The sequence below is a fragment of the Anneissia japonica genome, unplaced genomic scaffold (assembly GCF_011630105.1).
Source record: "Anneissia japonica isolate Jap-2015-1 unplaced genomic scaffold, ASM1163010v1 scaffold1065_len1792383_cov172, whole genome shotgun sequence".
Taxonomy (NCBI): domain Eukaryota; kingdom Metazoa; phylum Echinodermata; class Crinoidea; order Comatulida; family Comatulidae; genus Anneissia; species Anneissia japonica.
Genome location: NW_022684135.1, coordinates 1,104,667 through 1,131,174, shown reverse-complemented (window position 1 = coordinate 1,131,174; position 26,508 = coordinate 1,104,667). Strand labels below are relative to the sequence as shown.

At 33.8% G+C, this 26,508-nt stretch overlaps 1 protein-coding gene across 1 annotated transcript in view; it reads right to left on the bottom strand.

The window, feature by feature from the left end:
- Positions 1-16,902: 16,902 nt before the first annotated feature.
- Positions 16,903-26,508, bottom strand: part of LOC117103604 (CD97 antigen-like) — a 37,731-nt gene continuing 28,125 nt past the window's right edge. The window contains exons 21-26 of the mRNA XM_033244186.1: positions 25,719-25,824; positions 25,072-25,316; positions 24,325-24,391; positions 23,004-23,098; positions 20,993-21,161; positions 16,903-20,448 (exon numbers count right to left, since the gene is read on the bottom strand). Of these exons, the coding sequence (XP_033100077.1) occupies positions 20,350-20,448; positions 20,993-21,161; positions 23,004-23,098; positions 24,325-24,391; positions 25,072-25,316; positions 25,719-25,824 (781 nt within the window). The 3' untranslated portion in view covers positions 16,903-20,349. The remainder of the gene's footprint in view (positions 20,449-20,992; positions 21,162-23,003; positions 23,099-24,324; positions 24,392-25,071; positions 25,317-25,718; positions 25,825-26,508) is intronic.

The following is a 26,508-nucleotide window of genomic DNA, read 5'->3' as shown; positions in this document are numbered from 1 at the left end:
AAAGGTGACATTATTATGATTTAACTATCATTATTGATTATTATCCTCAACATGACCAAAAATCATTATCATCATTATAATTATTATTATTACTTACTATTATTATATTTATTATTATTATTATTACATGGAATTTGGCCTATTATTATGACTGTTATTTTAATTATAATGATCATAATTATTTAATATTTCTAACTATACAGTTGGAATGTTATTATGGCTGATATTTTCTTTTGAATGTTACATTGAGAGACATACATATGACATACCGTCTTCTTTCCATAAAACTCAAGGAGCAAAAATAAGAAATTGACACATAGTAAAGCGATGACTAAATGGCACAGAATTCTGTAGCGTTCAGATCTCCTTAAACCTCTGAAATAAAATTAATGATATATAATTGCATTGGTAGGGACACTCATATATCATTTTATATTGTGTATTGTAACTTTTTTTTAATTTCCTGGAGAAATGTTTGGAAATGTTTAACGGTTTAACCTGAGAACATTTCCATGGGGTATAGCTGACCTAGAATAAATATGATCATAAATTATTCTTTCTTACCTGAAACTGCGGATAGTAACGAGAGTGAGGATGAGAAAAAAACTGGAAATTGCAAGTCCAACAGTCGTAAGCATGGACAAATTCCTGTTCTCTTTTATCTATAAAAATATGTAAAGTTTGAAGTATCATGCTGAAAACAAAAATGGAATAGAAGCTATCTGTCATAGATTTGTATTTAATTTTTGTAATTGACCATTTATTCTTACCTGCTTCCATTTCATCAGAATGACAAAAGACGTCAGATGAGAACATTTACATGTTGCGCCACTCACACGGAAGTCGTCATAGACAGTTTCACACCCGTTTGTTGACCATACACTTTAATGAGTAACAGTAATGATTTTATAATAGGCATAGGCTTAGCCAGCGAGCCATCCGGCCATCTTTTGGATGGCCAACTGTTATTTAGGACGGCCAATTTTACCGTGATGGCTTGGACGGCTTGGCCTAATCAGCTCGGCCTAGCCTAATTGGGCCTGGTCTATCTTCAGCAAATTCTTTATATTCCTCAAATCTATTGATGTTTTACATTAAATTAAAGCTAAATCATATTTACGTTTGATAAAAATAACCATTGTTTTCATACCAATATTTGGTGGGGATTCACTTTCTTTGTGAAAGCTAATTCAAATACTATTCCTTTGAAGACATAATTTTCTATTTTTTTTTCCTTATGTTTGGGAGAGGCCCAATGGCTTCCATTTTGTTAGGCCTTATTAAATTATTATTTTTATATTTAATTTTTAATAGATAACAATTTTACAATTTTACTTACATGGTTGTGTTAGGTGTATAATCAGGTGTGTGATGACATACTGGAATTAGATTGGCATTTGTAACATTTTCTAAAGTTGTATCCTTGAATTTAAAAAAAATGAAAAGAAACATTTCATATTTTAATTTAAACTGCGCAAAAATCTCTACAAGGAAGCTGAACATATATCCCAGAGTCAACTGTCTGTGGGGTGGTGAAAACCTTAATTAATTTAATTAATGGTTGGCGGCACATACCTTCATGATGTAAAGGAAAATTAGTTTTACACTTACGGTCGACAACCTTTTTCTCCTTGGGACTCAGACGTTTTTGCCATAGCTTCCCATGACCCAACAACTCCAGTTTATAGAGATGTTGGTTTAAGATACAAAATATACGACCAAAATATAATACAGTAGAACCCTACTTTGGGACACCCTATTAAGGTGACCCTATTCCAAGGACACTTTTCTATGGAATTAGGGGAATCATATCTTTTAACACTATGGCCAAACCCTATTAAGGGGAACCCCTATTCTTCTCGAGTCACTATGTAGCTAGTGTGTATAATCGTGCTTACGTAGTGTTGTAGAACTATTTGCAGGTGATACCTGACATGGGCCACGACGTAAACGCTCCTATTAATGGGACGGGAACACTCTCTGGGTGTGTCAAATGGTCAAATCAATATATTTTCAGCTCCTAGTAAGGGGACACTTAATTTTTTTTTCATTGTACAGTATCGCAAAAACTACAGCGGTCTCAAAATTTAAAAAATATCTTTCAACTTTATAAATTTTGACACCTTTTAAGCAAAAAACTTCAAGCAGAATGTTTTCCTCTAAATTTTTCCAACCAATCTTGACAAATTTTACCCAAACCATAGGGATTTTTTATTTTTTTATTTTTGTGTACTTTCATATAGGATTCTAATTTATACCATAACATTTACCCTTATTTTTGAGTCTTTACTCTGGGCTAACACTAACCAATTGCCAAAACGCCATGGACGAAAACTATTTTTGGCGAAAGTCTAAAATCAAAAATAGTTTTAAATACTTTCTAAAATCGTTTTTTTTATTTGAGCTCCATTTTTCACTAACTCCATGCGACGCTTATTTGTGTTGTATGAATAGTCTTGCTGCAAACGTCATTGCATGCCTTGCAAGTTATTTTTTATTTGTAATTGTTATTCTAACGCGGTAGATGCAGGGCAACGGCTGTATGACGTAGACTAATATGAAGGTACCACTAAAACACGAGGGCCAATGCGATGTGATGGTGATTGAAAGAGTATCCTAGTATCGGTATTAATCCAGTGATTTTGTGTTATCCTCAAATACATTTAAATAATGTGTGAAATAATTTAATAGGGGTCATTCAAGTATTATGTAACACATTTTTTGGCAAATATTGACACCCCCCCCACCCCCGTAACACTCTGTAACACTTTTCCAAACCCCCTCTAAATGTTATATAATTTTAGAACTTTTTGATATGGTAGATGTAACTTCATTGATTATTGATTTCACAAATTCAACACAACTGTGTTACATTACATTGTAATACACTGATGTAATATGTTTCAATAAAGTAATATCATACAAGTTTGAATATTTAAAGCCCCATTCCCGGCAAAATTTCACTAAAAACTGACTTTTTTTAGAAAATATGCATTTGCATTACTCCAATTATTATAAATCATGGAAAAATATTGGCATGAATTTTAGTTTTACACAAAAGAATAAAAAAAAAGAGAAATACAGACTGTTTCTCATAAAATATTACCATTTTCTCGACGAATTCATCGTTACTAGGCAAATTCAGAGGTTGTAGATCTGGAATACTCACTGGAATACTCTCGCTTTTATGTATACTTTATACAGTCAATAAAGTGCGCCCTCTCTAGTGAGATTAGTTTTTGTACTTCGCATCTCGCACAATGCGTTCGTTCGGTTAGGTTGAGATATGTTTGTTTAAGTGTCAAAATCTCAGTCAGAATCAGTTTTTTAACAAATTGAAATAATTCCTATGAAATATTATATTACACAAGTGTCATTACTAGCAACGGAAAATATCATGTCGGCTGTTTTTATGTGTGATAACAGAACCTAAATAGAGGTAAGGCTAGGCCTAGCCTAACAGCGTTGGGTAGGCTAATGTTTTTGGCGCCTACGATATTTCTTCTCACGACCTGTCGCAAAATCAAACATGAAAATTCATCCGCATTTATTTTTTGTGTGGAACACAAAAAATCAAATTTCAGTCTTATTTTACATTTTTTTTATTCTTAGGAATGTCTAAATTCAGATAAAGTAGCAATTCCGTATTATATTTATAAAATACAAAAATTAGATTTTTTTTAAAAATTGAAATTTTGCCGGGAATGGGGCTTTAATATTTCTTCTCTTCCCATGAAAATTAATTTTGTTATGTAACACTTCAAGTAACACCCCCCAACTCCTACGTCACACACTGTGACATTTTCCACTATACCCCCACCCACTCTGCGTTACATAATACTTGAATGACCCCATAATGCACCGCGTGGGTTGCTTGTTACATATGTGTTGTCACCAATATGGATGTTGTGTAGGGTAGTACTTTCATGATTGTGTTTTTTTTTTTTTTGACTAGCTGTACAATAATTGCGTTGTACAGTAACTTGGTTATCAACAGTACTCAATCTACTCATATTTTATATATTTCAAAATGTAGTTCTAAAAATATATTTACCTTAATAATAGGAAACTGGATCTCACAACTGATACTTATTTCCATCTGATTTTTATCATAAATATTAATATCCACAATATCAGTCACACTAGGTAACACCTCTCCATTGCTGTACAGTGTAAAATAATATTTTTGTTACAAAAGACCAGAATAGGTAAAAAAATAATGCATTTTAATTCCCTTTCTATTATAGTTTGAGGTAAGTGTGTCTTCCTTTGCTTTCTTAAAAATATTAGATTGTGATTGTGAATTCTTTAATCATTATTTCTCTGATAGTTATTTAATAGGGTAAATTTCATATGAAATTAAATAATATTGAATTGAATAATAAATGAATCAAAGTACTAACGCAGTTTTCAGAGGGGTATTTTCCTTGAGCGCAGTCAGGCTTGCAACAATTCTGAATGGTCCATCTTAATAGAACAAAACAGGACAGTGTTTTGATTCAGTCTGAGTCTCAATAGTTAATGTTTTCCTTAATCAAAATTAATTTAAATGGAAACATTATAGAAGCAGACCCAAAACTGGTAGAATTCTTTAGATCAGATAAAGATGGAAGCAGAACTAACAATAGAAAAAGGTGATCAAATAAAGATGCTGTAGGAATGTTGGTATCAGATAATCAAAAAAGAAATGGCAATAAAAAAGTAAAAGGCATTGATGAAATTGAAAACAAAGTAATGAAAGTAAAAGTAAAGAACTAGAGCAATCACACCATAGAGTGCATACCTCTGCCCTGTGCCCGAACACCAACATTACGCAGGCTGTTATGGTGGGCGATACTGCAGCATACCCTCAAGGAAATAATGGAATCTTATTTAGGCACATTATTTTCTTGAGTGCTGCATGCATAACTCAGCTGGTCTGTGCCTGATACGAAGGTCGATTCCATTTTCTTTTATGCTCAAGGGTAAAAAATCAAATTTCTGTGATTGTCACCTTGTCCTTTTATCATTTCTTCCGAAAATTGAATGGTCCCTTTCTAAGGTAACTATTGGAATGCGGTTAATGGAGAAGGCAAACTAGGAATAGCAGTTGGCAAATATCAAAGGAATGAAAGAGGAGAAAACTGGTAGAAATCTGTAAATCGATCAGGTTTAGATGGAAGCATTATTTTTAAGAGTTATGTTAAAAAGGCAAACCTATTGAAGAGGAACTAACAATAGATGATGACAATCGCATAAATAAAAATGGTGTAGGAATGTTAGTGTAATAAATATCCAATAGAAATGGCAAAAATTGAAAGTAGAAGGCAGATGAAATTGAATGTTTAGAAAACCAAACAATGAAAGTACTATATCAGTCACTCTATAGAGTGCATACCTCCACCATGTGCCTGAATAAGATATGCAGGCTATGTATGATGTGCAAAACTGCAGCATCCCTCAAGGAAATATGGAGTCACCCATTGCATTCAGGCACAATATTATCTTGAATGCTGTAACATTCTTCAAGAAAAAATGGAATCGCCCGTCGTATCAAGGCACATTATTTTCTTAAGTGCTGCATGCCTACCTCTGTCCTGTGCCTGAATACGAAGGGCAATTCTATTTTTTGTTTGTGCTTAAGTATAAGTGAAATCAAATTTCTATGACCTTTTCCTTGTCCTTCGACCTTTTTTCTGAAAATTGAATGGTACTCCTGCAAGCGAATTTTTTTATTGTACGTAAGTTGAGCAAAAATTAATTAATTATTCATTATAGTGTCTGAAGGCATTACTAACGCATGCGCAATCTTGTTTGCTGAGCGTACTGTATTTTGCTGCAGTCTTCCGAACGCAACTAAAAGAAAGATAAAAACAAGCTTGTGATAACTGCTTACATAAATGTCTCTTCCTTTGTTGTGCCTCAATGAAGAGCTGGTTTTATAACACGGTGCAAAAAGGAAAACGCTTACACTGCATTGCATTATATTGTCATTTAATCAATGACGAAAAGTAAAGTTTAGAAATACTGTACCCTGTAAAATAATAGGTCAGCACTCTCAACTAACATAAAATCAACTAAAATGCTGACCCTACAACAAATTACTGTATGCAGTTGTATTTGCAACTAAAAAAGGGTTATCTAAAAGCCTCATAGGCTATAGATACTTTGAGTTGCACTGGAATAAAAATACATCAGTATCAATTCAAACTTAATAACGAATACAGTATATTTCGTAACATCAAATAGTGAAAATTACACAGTATACATGACAATATGCGAAGATGCTGTGCCAGGAAGGCCATGGAGGCTTGATGACGTTCGGAGCACCAAGAAAAGGAGTTACAGAAACTCTCCAACTCTTTGTTCTATAGTAAGTTACTTCTTTAGTCGTTTCTTTTTTTTTTCAATTTGAATTATACAGTATTAGGTCTGTACCTGTGTATGTAGCCGTCTGTGTCGTGTTCCATGCCTGACGATCCTTTATTTTTTGTATATGAATAATGACAGACCCCAAAGTTCAGAGTTAAAAATTCACCCAAAAGTCACAAATGTCGAGTTTACCATAAGGATTCTCAAGAGACTCTATGAGGAATGATTTTTACGATTTAGGTTTATTAACTTTTTTCCAAAAATCATTAGACCAAGGTAGTTCAACAGAAGGATGCACATCTCCGCTCTCGAACAGTGCGCATGTGTACAGTCCTTTGATCTTTACTGTGGCATCGACAATCCAATATTAGTTGCGAGTACAGCCGTCAATTATGTCTGTGTGTGCCATGTTGCTATGCTTTTTGTGACGTTCAGCGTGTAGGGACGCACGTGCGTCTAGAATGTCGATGCCAGAGTTTGATGTCCCAAGATGTGCATCCTTCTGTTTATTTGCCTTGATTAGACTGATATAATAAATTTTTCAAAAATTAATACATATCATATGAGAATAATAGTAAGTTTAGATTGCTTCGGCCTTCAAATAATGCTGTACTAAATACTCTGTTGACATAGTGTAGGCGCTAGAAAGAGAAAGCGGGCCCAATCTAGATGTAATACGGCCTATTGCTAGGCCCCATTTGTTTGTCCTGTTTACTGTATTTTAATGTAAGCTTGCATGTAAATTATTACAGCATAAACCACGGAGGTATTACCACCCTACACACAGTGAATCCCACCGATAATCCAACCTTCGCTCATCGCGACGTGAAAAGCTACAGCGAGCAAAGCCCAGCGAAACAAGATTGCGTATGCGCTAGTAATGCCTTCAGCCACTCTAAATGAATAATTCTTTAATATTTGCTCAACTTACCTACGATAAAAAAATTCACCTGCAATTATTATGTACCATTCCATTAAATTTTATTATGTATTTGTTGTGTGACCATATATGGTCTTGATGTACCTGTATATGGTCATGATGTGATGCCCACATGACCATATTAAGGCATGTCACATGTTTTGACAAATAAAATTTTATAGTGTGGACAAGGCTATACTGTATCGTTACTGTTGTTAGTAAATATTCTATACCTTTTTCTTCCAAAGTGCCAGAACCGAAAATCGTGAATCTGATGCTATCTGATCCAAACGTCAGTGTAACGTTGAATGCTTCTGTTGTATTTCTTGGTAAGGTTACCTGAACTACAATGAGATTATATTATACAAGTAGTGTAGCGATAAAATTCTAAGAGTAATATACAAGAGGCTGTTACCTTTCTTTTTAAATACAACACAAACTGCTCATTGTATTGTTTAAAGTCAATAACGTTTTCATTACCTATATCCTGAGCATCTGTTAACATGTTTTCTCCATCCATTGGTGTAACCACTGAGGATATGCCTGAGTACTCCCCTTTTTGTTGAAATGTGAAAAAAATAATAGTAAATTAATAGAAATATATGGCAAAGTAAATTACTTTAAGATATTAACAACCAATTGTGAGGTCTCACCACGAAATGAGACGCATCGTTGTTGAAATCATATTGAGATATTCACCAAAACAGGCCAAAGTCAACATTTTTACAAAATTTTGATTTTAATGTGTTTGAATAACTTGATACTTATATTTTATCATTTTATACTTTGTAAGTGAATTTTCTTGCCAAAACAGTGTTTTCTGCACATATTCTGTAATTGTAGTCATATTATTTGTACAGGTTAGTTTATCTTTGAGGCTGATTTTCTCAAAACGTAGTTCTTATATACCTAAAATTTAAATGCTCACATCTCTGGATTTACTTAAAGCAGAGAGGCCATTCAAAGACCAAATGAAAGATTATAATGTGATCTACCCAAATATAATATAAACTCAATTTTTGAATTTCTAACCATGAGACTCATTTTGTGGCGAGACCTCACAATTTATAGTGTTAAGCATAGCCATCGTTTAATGTACTGTCACTATAGTTTTACATCTCGTGTAAAGTTCAGTGGGTGCTTAATATTACTATTAATTCAGCATCCTCAATTCCCATTAAAAAACCTGTATGACACTGCCATCTGTCAGTAACAGTGTGTCTGTATTGAGAGGATTTGAAATATTGATTGTATATGCCATACTTTTTTCTCTACACCGTATAAATGATGAAGAATATGCTGTGGTGTTATGGAAACTTATTGGGAGGCTTAACAGCACAGCTGCAGTGCTAATTTGAAAGAGGTACTTATTCAAGGCCTCTGCTTATTACAAATTATTGGATTAGATGTTACTCTATCTGGTTAAAAATGGTATTATAAGCTCATCTGACTTGTTAAAACATTAATACTGTTTGTACTACAAATACAATTAATACTTATTAAAATTCTTTAGCATCAGATTCAAAATCACAACAGTACTACTGTTACCATTTAAACACCACTAAATAATTATATAATGTCACTAGTAGTGGTAAATCTCATTTATGTTTAAAAATATAACAGTTATATTGTAGTGCAAATTTACCTATAGTTATCTGTTGGCTATGTCGAGGAGTACTAGAAAGGATTGGAGTATATATGGTTGGAGTTTTAGTAGCTACAAAATACAAGTATTTTTCATTAGTGAGACACCAGTACAATATTTCTGATGATGACAAAATTAATGTCGAAATATTGAATCCTGACACGATGACGTGCATTTCGATACTTGGAGTATGTATTATACTATCTTATCCACTCCTGTATGTTATGTGTACTTTTATTAAAACATTTTATTTGTTATATAATGTTACTAGTAGTGGGCAAAACTCATCTATGTTTAAAATTATAACAATTTAGTGCAACTTTACCTGTAGTTATCTGTTGGCTATGTCCAGGAGTACTAGAAAGGATTGGAGTTTCATATATGGTTCGAGTTTCAGAAGCTACAAAATACAAGTATTTTTCATTAGTGAGACACCAGTACAATATTTCTGATGATGACAAAATTAATGTCGAAATATTGAATCCTGACACGATGACGTGCATTTCGATACTTGGAGTATGTATTATATTATCTTATCCACTACAGTATGTTATGTGTACTTTTATTAAAACATTTTATTTGTTATATAATGTTACTAGTAGTGGGCAAAACTCATCTATGTTTAAAATTATAACAATTATATTGTAGTGCAACTTTACCTGTAGTTATCTGTTGGCTATGTCCAGGAGTACTAGAAAGGATTGGAGTTGCATATATGGTTGGAGTTTTAGTAGCTACAAAATACAAGTATTTTTCATTAGTGAGACACCAGTACAATATTTCTGATGATGACAAAATTAATGTCGAAATATTGAATTCTGACACGATGACGTGCATTTCCATACTTGGAGTATGTATTATACTATCTTGTCCACTACAGTATGTTATGTGCAATTTTATTAAAACATTTTATTTGTTATATAATGTTACTAGTAGTGGGCAAAACTCATCTATGTTTAAAAATATAAAAATTGTATTGTAGTGCAACTTTACCTGCAGTCATTTGCTGTTGGCTGTATCCAGGAGTAGTAGATAGGGTTGGAGTTATAGATATGGTTGGACTTTTAGTAGCTATAAAATAGAAGAATTTTACTAATGAAACACCACTACAGTGTGTTATGTGTATCCTTATTAAAACATTTTATTTGTTATATAATGTTAATTTGTGGGCAAAACTCATCTATGTTTAAAAATATAAAAATTATATTGTAGTGCAACTTTAACTGTAGTCATTTGCTGTTGGCTGCATCCAGAAGTAGTAGATATGGTTGGAGTTATAGGGTCTGTTTCTACTGAAAAGTAATAATCGATTAAAAATCGTTTTTTCGAAAGATCGCTTTTATTCTCGCAGTAGAAACGGGACCAGTTTGAAAGAAACGATTAAAAAAAATTGATTAAAAACACGTAATGGATAGCGTGTTTGAATGACAAATAACCGATTTTGGCTTTGCACCTTTTAGCTGCAACACAAAAAAAGTGATTATCAGGTGAAATATGACCTCCAGGTCAATCACTGCTTAAACAAGATCGTATTAGGCGCGAAATTTAAAAAAAAAATGTACTCTTGTTCATATCCTAGGCCTACAAGCTAAAAACATCAACAAACATGTGGAGCGACGAATTCGTTTTGTAATTATTTTGTGGTGGGGGATATTGGGCCAGGCCTCTCCGCTCTTTTGGGCCTACTGTTGTCCTCGTTTGTTCACTTGTTCATTGTGCCGATGAGCGCAGCCAAAAACATTTGCCTTCTCGCCCCACATCGTATCTTACTCCTTGTCATCATGACAGAAATGAGAAGGATACTATCCTATACAGTTAGGAAAACAACGTGTTGTATCAACAAAATGGTGACATAATTTCCTTCACGAAAACCAATTTTCGAAAAATCAAAAATACAGTTGCAACGCGAGCAGGCTGTCTGGTACTCTTTAAAAAAGCGGTTTAAAAAAATTGATTATTTTGTGTTTACCAGTAGAAACACACCCATAGATATAAAATACAAGTATTTTTCTTAATGGAACACCAATACAGTATGTTATGTGTACTGTATCCTTATTAAACATTTTATTTGTTATATAATGTCACTACAAGTGCGGTGGAAGCGGTCCGGCTGGTCCAGTTTTGGGCGGACCAATACAGTAATTTACAACTCATCGTTTGTAAAGTCAAATTGTACTTTCTCTGACGTAACTTTTTTTTTTTTTACTAAATTGAATGACCTGACTTCAAGCAACAAATAAGCAGTTAACCTCATCTAAATGTAGTAGTACTGCCCTAAGCTGTCTAAATATAGTTTGCTGTTGACCGTAGAGCTGAAATTTTTGATTCTTTCAAGGTATATTTGAATTTTTTTTCTGTTGCATTAAGTTTGTAAAAATTGTTTAGGCACTAAGCAGAGGTCTTGGTGCTGGCAGATTAAACGTTTCATAATTCGACATCGAATCAATTTTATTGAGTGACATTCATATGCAGCGTAATTTCTGTCGGTCACCAGATTCACTTTTGCAAAACAAGTGATTTTAGTTTTTGGTTAAGATTGAATACAAGGCTGCTTGGATGGATTGATATGAAACGTACTCCTAACTTACCATACAGAATAAAATGCACTCATAACTTACCAGATACAGAATAAAATGCAGCAGCATAGCATAAAATAATTGAACACTTCCACCCAGCAATTTTCATGGTGTCATCACAGTTCGAAAAAGTGCACCCACAATTGTAACATTTATTAGCGTTTAACCACAACAGTATAAAATGATTCACTGATGGTTATCAAATTTGTATCTTGTATTATAAGACGTTCGTTCAATAAGACATTTATCACCTCATAAAGTATACATTTATTGATGCTGTCAAGATAAAGTTCAAATAAAGACGCTGCATAATATGAAATTTTAAATTCATAAGTGTAGGCCTATGTTTAATTGAGCGTACTTTATGTAAACATGATAAAACATAGCTTACATAACTAAATCTATAGTAAAATAGAATTGCTGTCAAGATGGATTTCAAATATAGGATGCTACATACAGTAACTTAAAATATTATTTTTTAAGTGTAGACCTATGTTTATTTGAACTAACTAAACACGATAAAAAATAGCTTTACATACCAGTAAAACGCATGATTTATTTACAATTCATGTTTGCTTATATCAAACAGAATATAATCTATAGATAAATGTGATTGTATTATAGGTAGATTATTCTTATTTAAAAAAAGTTAACTTACTCTTGAATTTATTATTATTATAGCAGGCAGCTTTTTTATATGACAAAGTGGTGAATGTAAAAAAAAAAACTTGAACTAGTGTTCTTTGTAATTATGAATTTAGATTATATATTTTTATACAAAAAAGATTGAGGTTATTGAATTGGATGAGTATTTAATGTAAACTTATGAAAGTTGTTATTAAACTCTTTCTTTTCTTCTTTAACATATTGTACTCACCGTACACGCTCTAATTTATTACTATACAAATTCTAGATACAGAATAAAATCTAAACTCTTGCTGTGCAAGTTGCTTGTGTCCTTGGGCAAGGCACTTTATCTACATTTGTCTCTTTCTACCCAGGAGTATAAATGGGTACCTGGTAGGATGTTGTGGTCCTTAATGTACTGCTTTCGTGTTTTGTGCGCTACACAAGTAGTGCACGACTAGGTGCAGAAAAGGTTGCACTTTGTGCTGGTTTGCCATTTTATTTTATCCAGTGACCAGGTGTAATAAAACTCAGTGCCTTTGATCATTCAATTTGGAATTGGCGCTATATAAATATTTGGGTATTATTACTAGAGGGTACACTCGCTTACGTGAACTATATAATTAGTTTCGATAAAAAGAACAATGACCACTAAATGAAGATTATAGGATGAGGGGAAATTATGCTAAATTTTAAATTTGAATAGCATCGTTCCTCTTCAACAAGTCTTTCTTGTGTCTTTGGTTACAAATAATTCTGCTCCTACCTCTATACTTTGGTATCATAGAATTAGTTTCTTCATCATCATACAGCTGTTGAAGAAGGCTGTTAAGTGCCTTCCTTTATCTTGGGTCATAGACAAAATCATGAGCTGTACCAAAAGGAAATAGGCCTACTGTATGTCACTAATACATGATGAATGTGTGGTTAATGTTATGTAATTTTTATTGAGATTGTTATTATTTTTTTTTTCTTGAAGTGAAGTATAAGCATGGAGGTATTATTATTATACTATGTAATACCTTCATGATTTGACTGCAGGCACAATAAAAATAATTGCATAAACTGTTTTTTAAATTACAGTACATTCATTTCCCAGCAGCTATAAATAATAACAATTATTTACCATGAAATATTATTAGAAAACAGGTACGGAAACGGCTAATGTACCGCTAGGCCTAGTGCATAAACGATCCCAGGCCTACGCTGTCTAGCAACGCCCATCGGTCGCTACAGCGGGCTAGACCTAGGCCTAGAGTAAATCGAATTAACAAAAGGAGGTAAAATCATACCATGATTGTCACTTTCTGTATTCTCCTTGTTGTCTTGTAAGCATTCATGTTCAAACTCATTCAAATCGTCTTCTTCAAAACTGAAATCGCTTAAGTTATTAGAGTCTTCGCCAACAAAATAATCTTCTTTGCTATATTTCGCCATAATTATTAGAAATGTCCGCGTCCGCATCTCAGCATCGTCTTCGTGAACGAAATGACTTATGGGTAATTATGACATAATGCCAGCGCGGATTTTCCTGAATTGGATTATAGATAAAGTTGATAATGGTCTGTTCCTTATGGATTCTTATCAGCGCGGTCGGAATGATCGTCAAAGGACTGAATTCAGGTAATCCCTCCAGTTCACTATAATACCTCCATGGTATAAGTAATTGTTAATTAACTAGTCATTATTCTGATCTTATATTTTGTACACACTATTTAGTATGCATTATTATAATCAAGAAAATTAAGATAATTTTATTAGAAAGAATGTATGGTTTAGGCACATTACAAATTCTAGAAATCCTTAAATGTGGTTTTCTTCAATATGCACTTTTCAATATTCGTCACTGCCCTTCAGTAAAAGAGACGAGTTGTTCAAATATCATTCGTTTGCTATTAAAGGTAATTATTTTATAGTAAATGTCATGTTGTTACATGTTAGTTTGCCATTCCTTGTTTAGTTGTGGACATTGAAGGGAAGGCCTGTGCCACAAACAAAGTCAGAACCATCAATAAATAACCCAATTGTTCAGAGCGGTTCGCATTTATATACTGTAGTTGTCCTGAATATGCCCTGTGGCGTGTTTGTGCATTATGCATATGCAACTCAATAACATCGCCCTACCCCCACAAATATTGACTGTGATGATTTTTCTGATACGATACAGTAAGGGCTATAATTATGGGCCGTATCCAGGAGGAGGCGATGTGTGCATATCCACCCTCCAAATTAAAAAAGCTCCATCAGTTAAAAATGTATTGAATATAAAATATTCTTTTCCTGTAATAAAATTTGTTAAATTTGTTATTTTTTCAGTGTAATTAGTCAGAACAAAATCTGTGAACCAACCAGATCTTCCTCTTGATTTTACAGATGTCCGACATAATTCATTAATAAACTTAACTGGAATATTATATTTATGCATGTGCAATCAATCAATCATCTCTAAACGTGCGACAGATAAACATTTCAATAATTTTTGTTTTTTAATTATGTTGGACATCGAATAGGCCTAAATAAGAGCGTGATTCTATCTTAAATATTCTTATTTATATTTGTTTTTTTATTTATTTATTTATTCTGGTACATAATAATAATAATAATAATAGTGAAGCTTTATATAGCGCACATATCCATCTAATGTAAGATGCTCAGGGCGCTTGATACGTGGTCTAGGAACTCGTTCAATGACTTTCTTCGCCCCTTCGTGTCTGTGCTACCGGTAACCAGGTACTGCCTGTTCCAGTACACCGGGGTATCCCCCTGCTTGTCTCGAAAAATGTACTGGGCTCTTTATAATGCATATTGTAAGCCATTGTATACACTGGGCCTACGGTTTATAGTCCTTATCCGAGAAGACTTGTTCTACCACCAGAAACATAGGCGAGCGTGTCGTTCGACAGGGGCGTCAGAAGCAATTTTTATTGGTCCGGCCAAATTTAATCATTGCATTAACATGACTTCTTTTCATTAGTTTTGTCTTTGTCTATAGTTCAAAACATGCACTATTCTATTTCATCAGTCATTCATAGTTGTACATCATTCATGCTTCATCATTTATATTTGTCACCATGGGATTTCATAAATATTAACGTACATACAAGTAATAGTAGTTAAACATTAATTTAACAGTAGAAACGATATATTTTAAAATGATGTTTAACACTAGCCGATATTTTACCATATGACCTGCTAGTATGTTGCAAAAATACTCTAAAAGAATTGACACGTATTCGTCTCGAACCAGGGCCATCAGGGGCGGATTTAGGGGGGGGCCGGCCCGGCCCCGGCCCCCCTTTTGGGAGGTAAAAAAAGAAAAGAAAAAGAAAAAAAAGAGAGAAAAAGAAAAAAATGATGGCCAAGAATGCCTCAAATGTTATGTTCGGGCGTCTAGAACACAAAAATTTCGCGGGGGCATGCCCCCGGACCTCCTACGACAGTGTTGTCTCAATCGGCCCAACTTTCGGCCCCCCTTCCGGCCCCCCCTTTTGGACATTTCTGGATCCGCCCCTGGCCATAGCTCAGCTACAGTTTGTACGCATGTACATTGGGCGGCCTGGGCCATATCATAGTGATTTTTTTAATCAAAAAGTGTAAATCGATCAGTTGAATTGATTAATAAGTAGGCCTATCTATCAGTTTATAGGTATCTAATCAAAATTGCTGATTTTCCCTGGCGTTTGTCCTGCCACCCTGACCGGGACTGTTGTAGGGCCTGAGTAGAACCCCTGTAGAAATGTAAAGTACCTTATTCTAATATTGACCCTCCACCCAAAGTTGATGTCCCTGATTCTTATTGCTCTATTGAGTACTTATCACCTAGTAGATCTGTCCATATGATGGGAATACCTACATACATGGTCCTCCTGCCATTAATAAACCAAAACTTTACTAAATAATAATACTAAAAAATATACTAGCAGTCTGTTATTTGAAAATCTAACGTATTCATCTAGCTTAATTCAAAAGACATTTAATAGGTTTACTAAATAATGCATAGCATATTGTACCCTGTGTGCCTGTGTATTCATAACACATGTTAATTTATTTAGGCTACATCTTTTTATAGGCTATGTATTTCACAATATCCGTCAACTCGTATAAATATAATAGGTGCACATTCATTGTTAATGATATTGCATTATATACTGTAATATAATTTTGTTCCTGTTTCTTGCATTTTCATTTATTCTTGGACGAATATGCATACTGTATCCTGTGTATACATTGGCCTAACACATGTTTTACTTAATTAGCATGCTGTCATTATTTTATAGCAAAATGCTAGGTTTTTATAATTTACTAAAATGGCTGGTCTGTTTCTGAGATACACATAGTAAATTTTAAACAGTTTTAAACAGTAATTTTTATTTTGACTTTTTACTATTTTACTATTTTAAATTGTTAATATCTTAATGTATTTCTTGTCATCCAAGTTGTTTTGTCATGTGATTTTTAATGTAATTTTATCCTTCTTAACCAAGACTGTTGCAAAGGAAAAACAAATTCTTATTTTAAAATGGACAATAAAGTGTTCTTGAATCTAGAATATTTTTTTAGGTATTTCACAACATCTGTCAACTTGTATAAATATAATAGACATATAATATAGTCACTGTTATTCATATTGCATTATATGATGTGTCCGTGTTTCTTGCACTTTATTTATTCATTCATTGAGGAATAAGCATCTCATTTCATATAATTATGGAATTGATAAGAAATTTTAAACAATTTATTTTTATATAATTTTTTTGCAATTATCATTATTTTTCTAGATTATAGCATTCTTAGCCTGTGTGATGACTGCACTCTCGAAAAAGGGCCCATCGGAACCTAGTTTCACCACTGGGAAATGGCAGGTTCGAGGGAGGTCCCAGCCGGCCCCTCCAAATTTGAATGTGCAGGTTATGTTTGATTGCGTCGTACAAAGTAGAATTTGGCTTGCAAACGATACTGAGTTATAAATTATTGGTCCGGCCAAAACTGGACCAGCTGGACCGCTTCTGACGCTCTTGTTCGAACCAGCGCCAATATTATGGCTATAAAGTAGCTTGCGGTGACATATGATAAAATACAAAAAGCAGAACTGTGTTCATATACAGGATAAGTTCACACCAGAGCTCTAGCATCCGGATCAGTAGCTAACCATTAGCACCTGTGTGAGAACGCCTGATTGGTTAGCGTTAATAGTTACCAGGATCTGGATACACCATCTGTTAGCAAGTTGAACGCGTATCTATCATTAACAAATCACACATTTCCAATTTAAATTTTCCTATTGGCAAAAGAGCCTACATCATCTTCTTGATATCTGGATCGGGGATTTTCTGTATGAACGCAAGTGTGAGCACACAATTTTATCTGGATCCTCTAACCATTACCTGCCGAATGCAAACAAAGTCACAATTTTCTTCAATTTACAGTGCATTGAACCGGACAGTAATTTCAGCTCAGTAAAAAATTCTAATATAGCAACCTTTTAATTACTGTTACACACAGTATATATAATTCATGACTATATAGGATTTCTATGAAGATTACATAGGTTTTGGGGTAAAACGAAATATAATTATTCATTCAGAGTGGCCATGGAAAAGTAGTACAGTGTGTTGAATGTTTCTGGTTGTACTAAAGGTCTCCAAACCCAAAAACAGTTGTCAATATTTTTTTATAGAGTGTCCCCTCTAAAATCTATGAAAATTAAAAAAATAAATTTGTATGTGATTTTTGTCTTAATACAGAATAGTTGATGTTATGTTGCATTCATATAATCTTCAATTTCATCTTCATTATCAATATAATTATATTAATCATCATTGTAATATAGAAAAGTATAATAATTTAATAAAACAATAATGCCAAATATGTTTTATATAGCACAGTTCCAAATTGAATGATCAAAGACAATGTGGTCAAAGATAATATCAATGCTCATTTTACTTATGTTTACAATAACTAGACAATGTCTGGATAACTAAACAAATATACTACAAAATAAACACACAATTAGATGCCATGTACATGTCTCATTCATCATTTATTAGCCTGTGTTTAATCACACAATAATCACATACAAACTACAATCATCGTGAGAATTCTACTTATCTTATATTGCGAGTGATACTAATTCTTGCCTTGCAATTTGACTATATTTGCTATAAATTGTATTGAGCTCTGAGATTTTTTTCTTGCATTTAAAATATTGATAAATGACATTTTCAAATCAGACTTTTTACAATGAAAAAAGCATGTAAACTCTATTGAAAAATCAAATGCTTATTCCTGGTATATAATAATAATAATAATAATGCATTTATAATGCGCCATCTATCCAGGTAAACCTATCCCGAGGCGCACACAAACATACTAAACATGGAAAATCAAAAAACAACATTATAAAAGTACAATGATAAAAACAATTAATGATTAAAAGCAATTGAAATAAATGTGTTTTAAGAGTCTTTTTAAAAACATCAAGCGAACTGCATCTGCGGAGTTCAATTGGTAATGCGCATTCCAGAGCCTGGGTGCTGCTGCATAGAATGCGTGATCACCGTATGAAGATGCAGTCCTAGGTACAATTAATAGGTGTTTGTCCGCTGATCTTAAACTGCATTTGGGGACATGCATAGATATTAGTTCGCACATATTGTATGTAGGTGACATTTTGTTGAATGATTTCCAGTCGAACAGCAGCAATTTGAATCGAATTCGTTGGCGAATTGGTAACCAGTGAAGCTGTTTCAATATTGGTGAAATGTGATCAAATTTTATTTGATTACCTACTTATTAGGTGGTTGCCATATCAATAAGTAATAATTTTGTTTGAATTTTTTGTATGCAATTCGTGTGGTGATTCTTAATGGTGTTTGGCATTTACTGTACAATATTTGTATGAAACAGGCAATGGTGATAAAATTTACAACACTTGAAATCTAATTCTACATAGATCGATTTATAGAACCTGGTACATAAATATGCGCACTATAGCATGTAAATATTACAGTCTCAGTACTTCAGAGTTAGCACCATGCTCATAACTATGGGGTTGTGGGGGACAGATTAACTTTGTCGCCTGGGGTTGGGCATTTTGCTACAGTAGCCATTTCTCTTGTCCCCCTGTTACATAATATTTCTACCTGTTTATAGTACTAGGCCAAGGTCTTTAAAATGTTATTACCTTAGACCAGGAACCTCAAAACTGTTTTTTTGATGGCACTTATTATTATTATACTACAAGTTGGTCCTTAACCCTTTGAACCCGGGAAGGCTGGAAAAACGGCCGTGCGCTTACGCTGCATTAACCCTAAAGGCCGGTATACCGGCTTTGCGGGTCAGGTGACGTTATTTGGGGTAATCACCTGACCAGTATGAGTAATATGACGTAATTTTGTGACACCACCATTCCCGAGTCATTTTGATAACCTCGTACATGTTGATTTTTTTGAAAAAAATTTATATTGAATAATTTGACAATAAATGCCAACATGCTTTACGATCGATACTTTATGACTCCCAAAAAAATATTGATGATGACGATTATCCAGGAAGTGATTTGGAAAGAGTGTAGTTTCTAGCCCTAAGCTAGGCCGATCACGATAGTGCTAGTGCCAGCAGTGGTAGTGATGATAGTTGTGCGTCGGGTTGATGGATGGCTATGGTAGCGATACAGGGCCTAGGAGGTGGTGGTGATGATTGTAATAAAAAAAAAACATATTTTGTCCAAATAACTCAGGGTGAGGGTGACGCAAGATGTAAATAATGCAGGGTTCAAAGGGTTAAGTATAAATAGTAGGAAATTGGATGAAAAACTATCTATAAATAATAATGCCCCATTAAAAACTGTAGCATGAGGTACCGATGCAGTAAGAGTAGTCATGTAGTTCTATGCCACTACTAAACTACAAAAATCAGTCTATTCTGCAGGTGGACTAATTCTAAAAATTACACCTTTGCTAATAATGGTACCAAACATCTATTATTTGTATGAATGCTTCCCTACCCGCACTGAATATACTTAGCATGAGTTACCAACAGATGTATTTTTGATATATTTTTATTTTTTTACATAAATTGGTTTAATTGATCATTATACATGTTTTTGAGAAATTACTATTAAACTAAAACAAAAAAGGATTATAAGTAGAATATTGCTTTTCTATATATGGCTGGATAAACCGTGTCTACAAAATAAATAGCAGGGGGTTTGTGCCGAGGAACCTGAAGCGTTAGGCCTGCAAGACTTCAATCGTATCACGGTTGGTGTTTGTGGTGCTAGTATCTTGTTCTATTCTATTTTTGAACCTCTTCATCAATGTAAGCCGAACCTGCAATAAAATTTAAAACAAACCTAAATATTGTCTTGATGACATCACATCATGACCATATATATAGGCACATCATGACCATATATATAGGCACATCATGACCATATATAGGAACATTATGACCATATATAGGCACATCATGACCATATATAGGCACACCATGACCATATATAGGCACATCATGACCATATATAGGAACATTATGACCATATATAGGCACATCATGACCATATATAGGCACATCATGACCATATATAGGAACATTATGACCATATATAGGAACATTATGACCATATATAGGCACATCATGACCATATACAGGCAAATCATTGATTAACCCTGTCCAGACTATAACATTTTATTTGACAAAAACTTATGACATGCCTAAATATGGTCATGATGATATCACAAAGAAACCGAAAGGTCTACTGACCATATTTAGGCACATGGCTTTTTGTCAAATAAAATTTGATTGAACAGGACTTAAACTACTGTTTTTTTTTTCTGGAAAATACTAAATTTTAACAACATAATAGTGAAATACCTCTTGGCTGAAAACGCATTGCGAGAGCCAGATGAAAAATCCTTGCAAGGAATTTACAAATACAAATATGTATTCCATCACCTCCGAATCACTAAAGACAATTATAACACCAAAAATCCATGTAAGTCCAACAGCTGGTGTAAGCAGAAGCATACCGACGAATAGAGTTCTTAAAACCAATAAATAAAAAACTTTTGGTTACAGATCATAAACTATACAAACAAGTCTATTCCATTACATTTGTTTTCTTTATGTATTTTGATAGAAAAAAAAGCTTAAATTGCCTTAGCCATGCTTATTGTAAACAAATTAATATATATATTTTGCATATGATTATTATTATTATTATTATTATTATTATTAAATGATAAAAAAATATTGAGTGTTTTAATACATTGGTGGCATACATGATATATAATGAATTAAAGTGTACAGCATATGCCTATATAATTATGCCAAATTTGGCTTAATTATATGTACAACATCACTTAGTTAAAATATAATGCATTTTCTCCTTTTGTAAAGAAGTGTATTACTGTACAAGCAAGGACTTTTAACTGTTACAAGGATAGGAAGCTGGCTGGTTTAAGCCATCTTTCTTGAATTAGCCTTATGTGTGGTATTGTTATGCTAATGAGGCAAATAAGCGCAATCTGCACATGCTCAGAAAACCAGAGGAAAGTTTTGTTTTTCTGAGCATGTGCAGATTGTGTTTATCTGGCTCATTAGCATAACAATACCAAACATAAGGCTAATTCAAGTTAGGGCCCGTTTACGAACTTTCAAAAACCGGATAACTCAAGCCTGAGGTGATAATTAATCATTCCTCAACTAGCTATAATTACTAAAACATCTGGACTTTCCGGGCTTATCCTTTCCGGATAAGTTTGGAGGGTTGGAGGCTGCCTCTGGCGCAATAGCCCACAGCATGGTGTCAACTGACCTTACTTTTATGACAAATCTATTCAGATTAAGCACTTGAGTCCGCTATTTCTTTTCATCCATGCCTTCGTCCAGTGACATCACTAGAGTAGTCCTCACTTAATAAATTATATTATCCAATTTTTAAGCCGAAATATTATTTTTACAACGATATACCCCTATATACAATGGCTGCAGCTGAACAGAGTGGGTGGACTGACGAAGCAACCCAAACGTTAATTAGCATATGGGGAACAAAATCCATACAAGATGCTTTTGATGGAACCCGACGGAACAACGCCGTTTGTAAAGAAATCGCACAGAAGATGCGGGAAATGGGTTATAACTTTACGCAAGCACAGATAGAATACCAAATGCAAGAACCTGCGCAAAAAAATATACCCAGGAAAAGGACTCAAACAGGAAGTCAGGAAACCCCCTCCCCCCAACAGAATGGCTGTATTTTGAGATGATGAACGAAATTTTTGGCGATAGACCCAATTTCTTGTCCACCGCACACTGTTGACACGTCGTTGTCGGCTCTGAACACCAGTGAAACTAGTAGTATAGTAGTAGGAAGTCCGTAGGCTATTTTTTTTTTCTTTGTTTTTTTTTTTTTGTAGTTTTCCCAGTTGGCTAGGCTCTAGTTTCTAACACCTGTTTTTTTTAGAATTGGTTGGAGTTCGAGCGTAGGCAAGGCGAGGTAATTCGTTGTTGAATTGCCTTGTTGTGCAGAGGAAGGCTAAGCGGTGAAGTGTTTGTTTTGTTTACATGAAAGGCCTATACCTTACTGTCCGTATCAGAATAACTTGGGGTTCGTAAACGAGCGATCTAATGGCCTACCCTCTGGGCATTATGTCATTTTTGACTTATCCGGTTTCGTTGAAAGTTCGTAAACACAACCTTAGATGCCTTAAATCAGCCAGCTTCCTATCCTGGTAACAGTTAAAAGTCCTTGTTAAAGTTCATAAAAATTTTACTTCATGATAATTGTTGTGAGTTTACCTTGTTAAAGTTCATAAAAATTTTACTTCATGATAATTGTTGTGAGTTTATACTCTATAAAGCAAAGGAATAGCACTAAACTAACCTGATTCGTTGGAAGTTTTGAGTTTCTTCATGGTTCATAACTTTGGATTTTTCAAAAGCTACTAAGCCAGTATTCACCAGCTGTACCAGGACAATCTTTTAAAGAAAAGATATTTTCAATCTATTTCATTGCCAAAACTATAGCTAACATACTGTACAAAAAAAATTTCAACCATTGGATGAGTTGCGGCATGAAGGCAAACCTATTCACTAAGATAATGCTGAAAAAGTAAACAGCAGCGGGACCAGCGGACAGAGGGAACATGACTGTCCAGGAGGCATTTTTGGGGGGAAAATCCCAAAAAATTAGCTGTTATGCTATAAAGTGTACAGATAACATTTGGTGTTGGAAGCATTTTATTGAGACAATTCTCATGGTTGGAGGCACATAAAATTATCTTCCAGGCCTGGATAAAGGACTTTAAGTGGAGTTCAGTGTAAACATCTGGCATGTGTGCACTGTAAAGAAACCATTGCATTCTTCAGTAGAGTAGGGTTTACCCCGATGCTGTGTGATTCATTTCAGCCTCTGTGGTTGTGGAATGATGTGAATATTTAGCTCCTATATGCACCTGTTTATATCAGCTAGGTAACCATGGAGTACACCTGTGCATAATTCAGCACAATGATACTGCAAGTTATGGGTTGTTCTACTACCTTTACGTTTTTACCTTTAATCACCAAGTTCGACATGAAATAAATTTATTAAAGATGAAAATTTAAATATTAAATTTTGATGATTATCATAATCCTATTGAAAATAATCAATAAAGTAAAGGCCTTAGGGTAAAGCCAACAAAAAGGGCTCTAGAATATGCTAATAATATGTTTCCCACCCTGTGATTTTACATTAAAAATTGTCTGTACATTGCCATTTAACTGATAGTATGAAATGAAAATTTGATATTAAATTTTGATTATTGTCATAATCTTATTGAAAATACTCATAGGTAACCTCATTAAAGATCTTTGTGTGAAGCCAGCAAAAAGGGGTTTAGAATATGCTAATGATAATGATAATGTTTCCCTCCTTATGATTTTACATTAAAAATTGTCTGTACATTGCCCAGCTGATAGTATCCTTGCATGAGGAGAGTGAAAATACAACTACATTGGTGTCTAAATGACCGTCAATTGTTTGTAGCTTCACTCTTGTTATAGTAATATAATTGGGTGCCCCCTGGCATTTACTGTCGAGGCCTGTGTATACAGTAGTCTAATGAAATGATAATGATATTTAATAAAGATAATAATATTAATAATAAATAAGATTTACATTGAGCTAACATCCATTTTGGGAAATATTTGGAAATAATACATACCAAAAGAGTGAGACAAACAGGAGCAATGAAAGCCCAGATGGCACCTGACTCAGAATCCAACCAGCACCTAAAATTGACAAGATCAAGAAAGTATGAATTCTGTCCTTGATTTTATAGAAAAATAAAGAATGTGGCTTCAAAGTAATATCCAAAAGTTTGTATACCAAAGAGCTCTGTCCAACACTAACAGACTTTATCTGTCAAATTTGTGTGATGTGCCCATATATGGGCTTGATGATGTCAAAACCCATATATGGGCAAATCAGATTAGTTGTCACATTTGATAGTGCGGACACAGCTTCAGATTATGAGGAAGTCACGCACTCACTACGTCATACAATTTTCTTACGGAGGATCCAACACCACTCCCTTTGAGTTCTAGAAGAAACAACGCCGTCTGGTGATTGACAGATTGCCAGTCTGAATGAACAAATTATCATTAAGAACGATCCACTGTGCTTGTGGGATTGTGTTGTCCATAGGATCGCGTCGGCCAACAACTGAAGGGAACGTACGGTCTGCAATTCAATATTGACTAAATACAACTAACCGACTAATGGTGCGTTGATTTATTTTTTAATTGAATGGTTGATTGATGGATTGTTTATATGTGGACGTGAAGCAGTAAAGCGTTCAGTATTTGAGAGGTTAAATATTCAAATCATAATCTGATATTGTGTGTGATTGATATCACCGCATCTGAAATAATAATTAACGAGTTATGAAGTAATTAAAGATTAACTATACTTGTCCGATGCGTAGTTCTCCCTTGTTATTCCAGCAGTCGTCACCACAACAATGGCGGGTCCAATCCAACCAATGTAACGACTGTAAACAAAGCGTTTTTCATGGTCAGCAAACGGAAGTATAACCTTCATGTAAAGATCTGTTGACATGATCAACATCCACGAGAAAGCTACCAAAAAACAGTAGTGCAGGCATCCAGCAAGAAGACTGCATGTAATTTTAGGAGAGGATCTTTCCATATCAATCTGTTAATAAAGTATTTTAGCCTTCGGTTACTACTGGCTCTTTATGTAAATTTGGCAAAGATGACATAGTTATGATTATTATCATTATCATTATTATCATCAGCATCACCAACAATCATCATCATTGTCAACATAATAATTATTATTACTTTTATTACTTTAATTATTATTATTATTATTATTATTATTATTCCATACATGGTATTTGGCCTATATCATGTTTGTTATTCTAATTGTTAGTAATAATTTTTATAATTATTTTTTTTTGTAATTATGCAGTTGGAATGTTTTACTAAACATACTTATGTATTAAATAGTTAATATTTTCTTAATACACATTAATAAGACACATTAATATGACATACACATTAATATTAATATCCACATTAATATATGACATACCGTGTTCTTTCCATGAAATTGCAGGAGAAAAAATAAGAAATTGACACATAGTAGGGCAATGACCAAGTGGCACAAAATTCTGTAGCGATCAGAGCTCCTTAAACCTCTGAAAAAAGATATGACATGATGTTGGTAGGGACACTCATTGTATTTAATTTTATATTTTACAACATTGTTATAAATTATATATAGAGTTACGACAATGTTAAGATTTGTCATAACATACTATGAATTAACAAGATTGTATTACATCAGTATGATTTTACAAAGACGACACGATATCTATATGGGATGCCTGTTTTATTTAAATAATCATATTACAAAAAAGGCATAATTTACGAATATTTTAATATTGTTGTCGCCATAGTGCAATATACAGTACGCAAGCTGCTGTTCTAGTTGTTGTGGACACTACAAATGCACACGACAACGTCACAACACTCGCACGATTCTGCTGCAGTAGACAAAGATTTTTTTACAGGTAATATTGAGAACGATTTTTTAAAAAGAATTCAGTACGATGCCACTGCGATATTCAAAAATTGAAAAATCATGCTAAATCATGGCAAAAACTGTGAATGTGTAAAAGGGAAAAACATGAAATGTAATTGAACTTCTTAGATCTCTTGTTAACATGTTTAACATGATGGATATAACATTTCTTTTTCAATTTTTACTGCACCAGCTACTTCCAATCTGCCACTGAGCTTATGCCTGCAACTTTTGGGTATTCCTTATTATATTTTCTTATCATATGACGCTCTGTCATGCCCATAAGCAGCGTACTCGC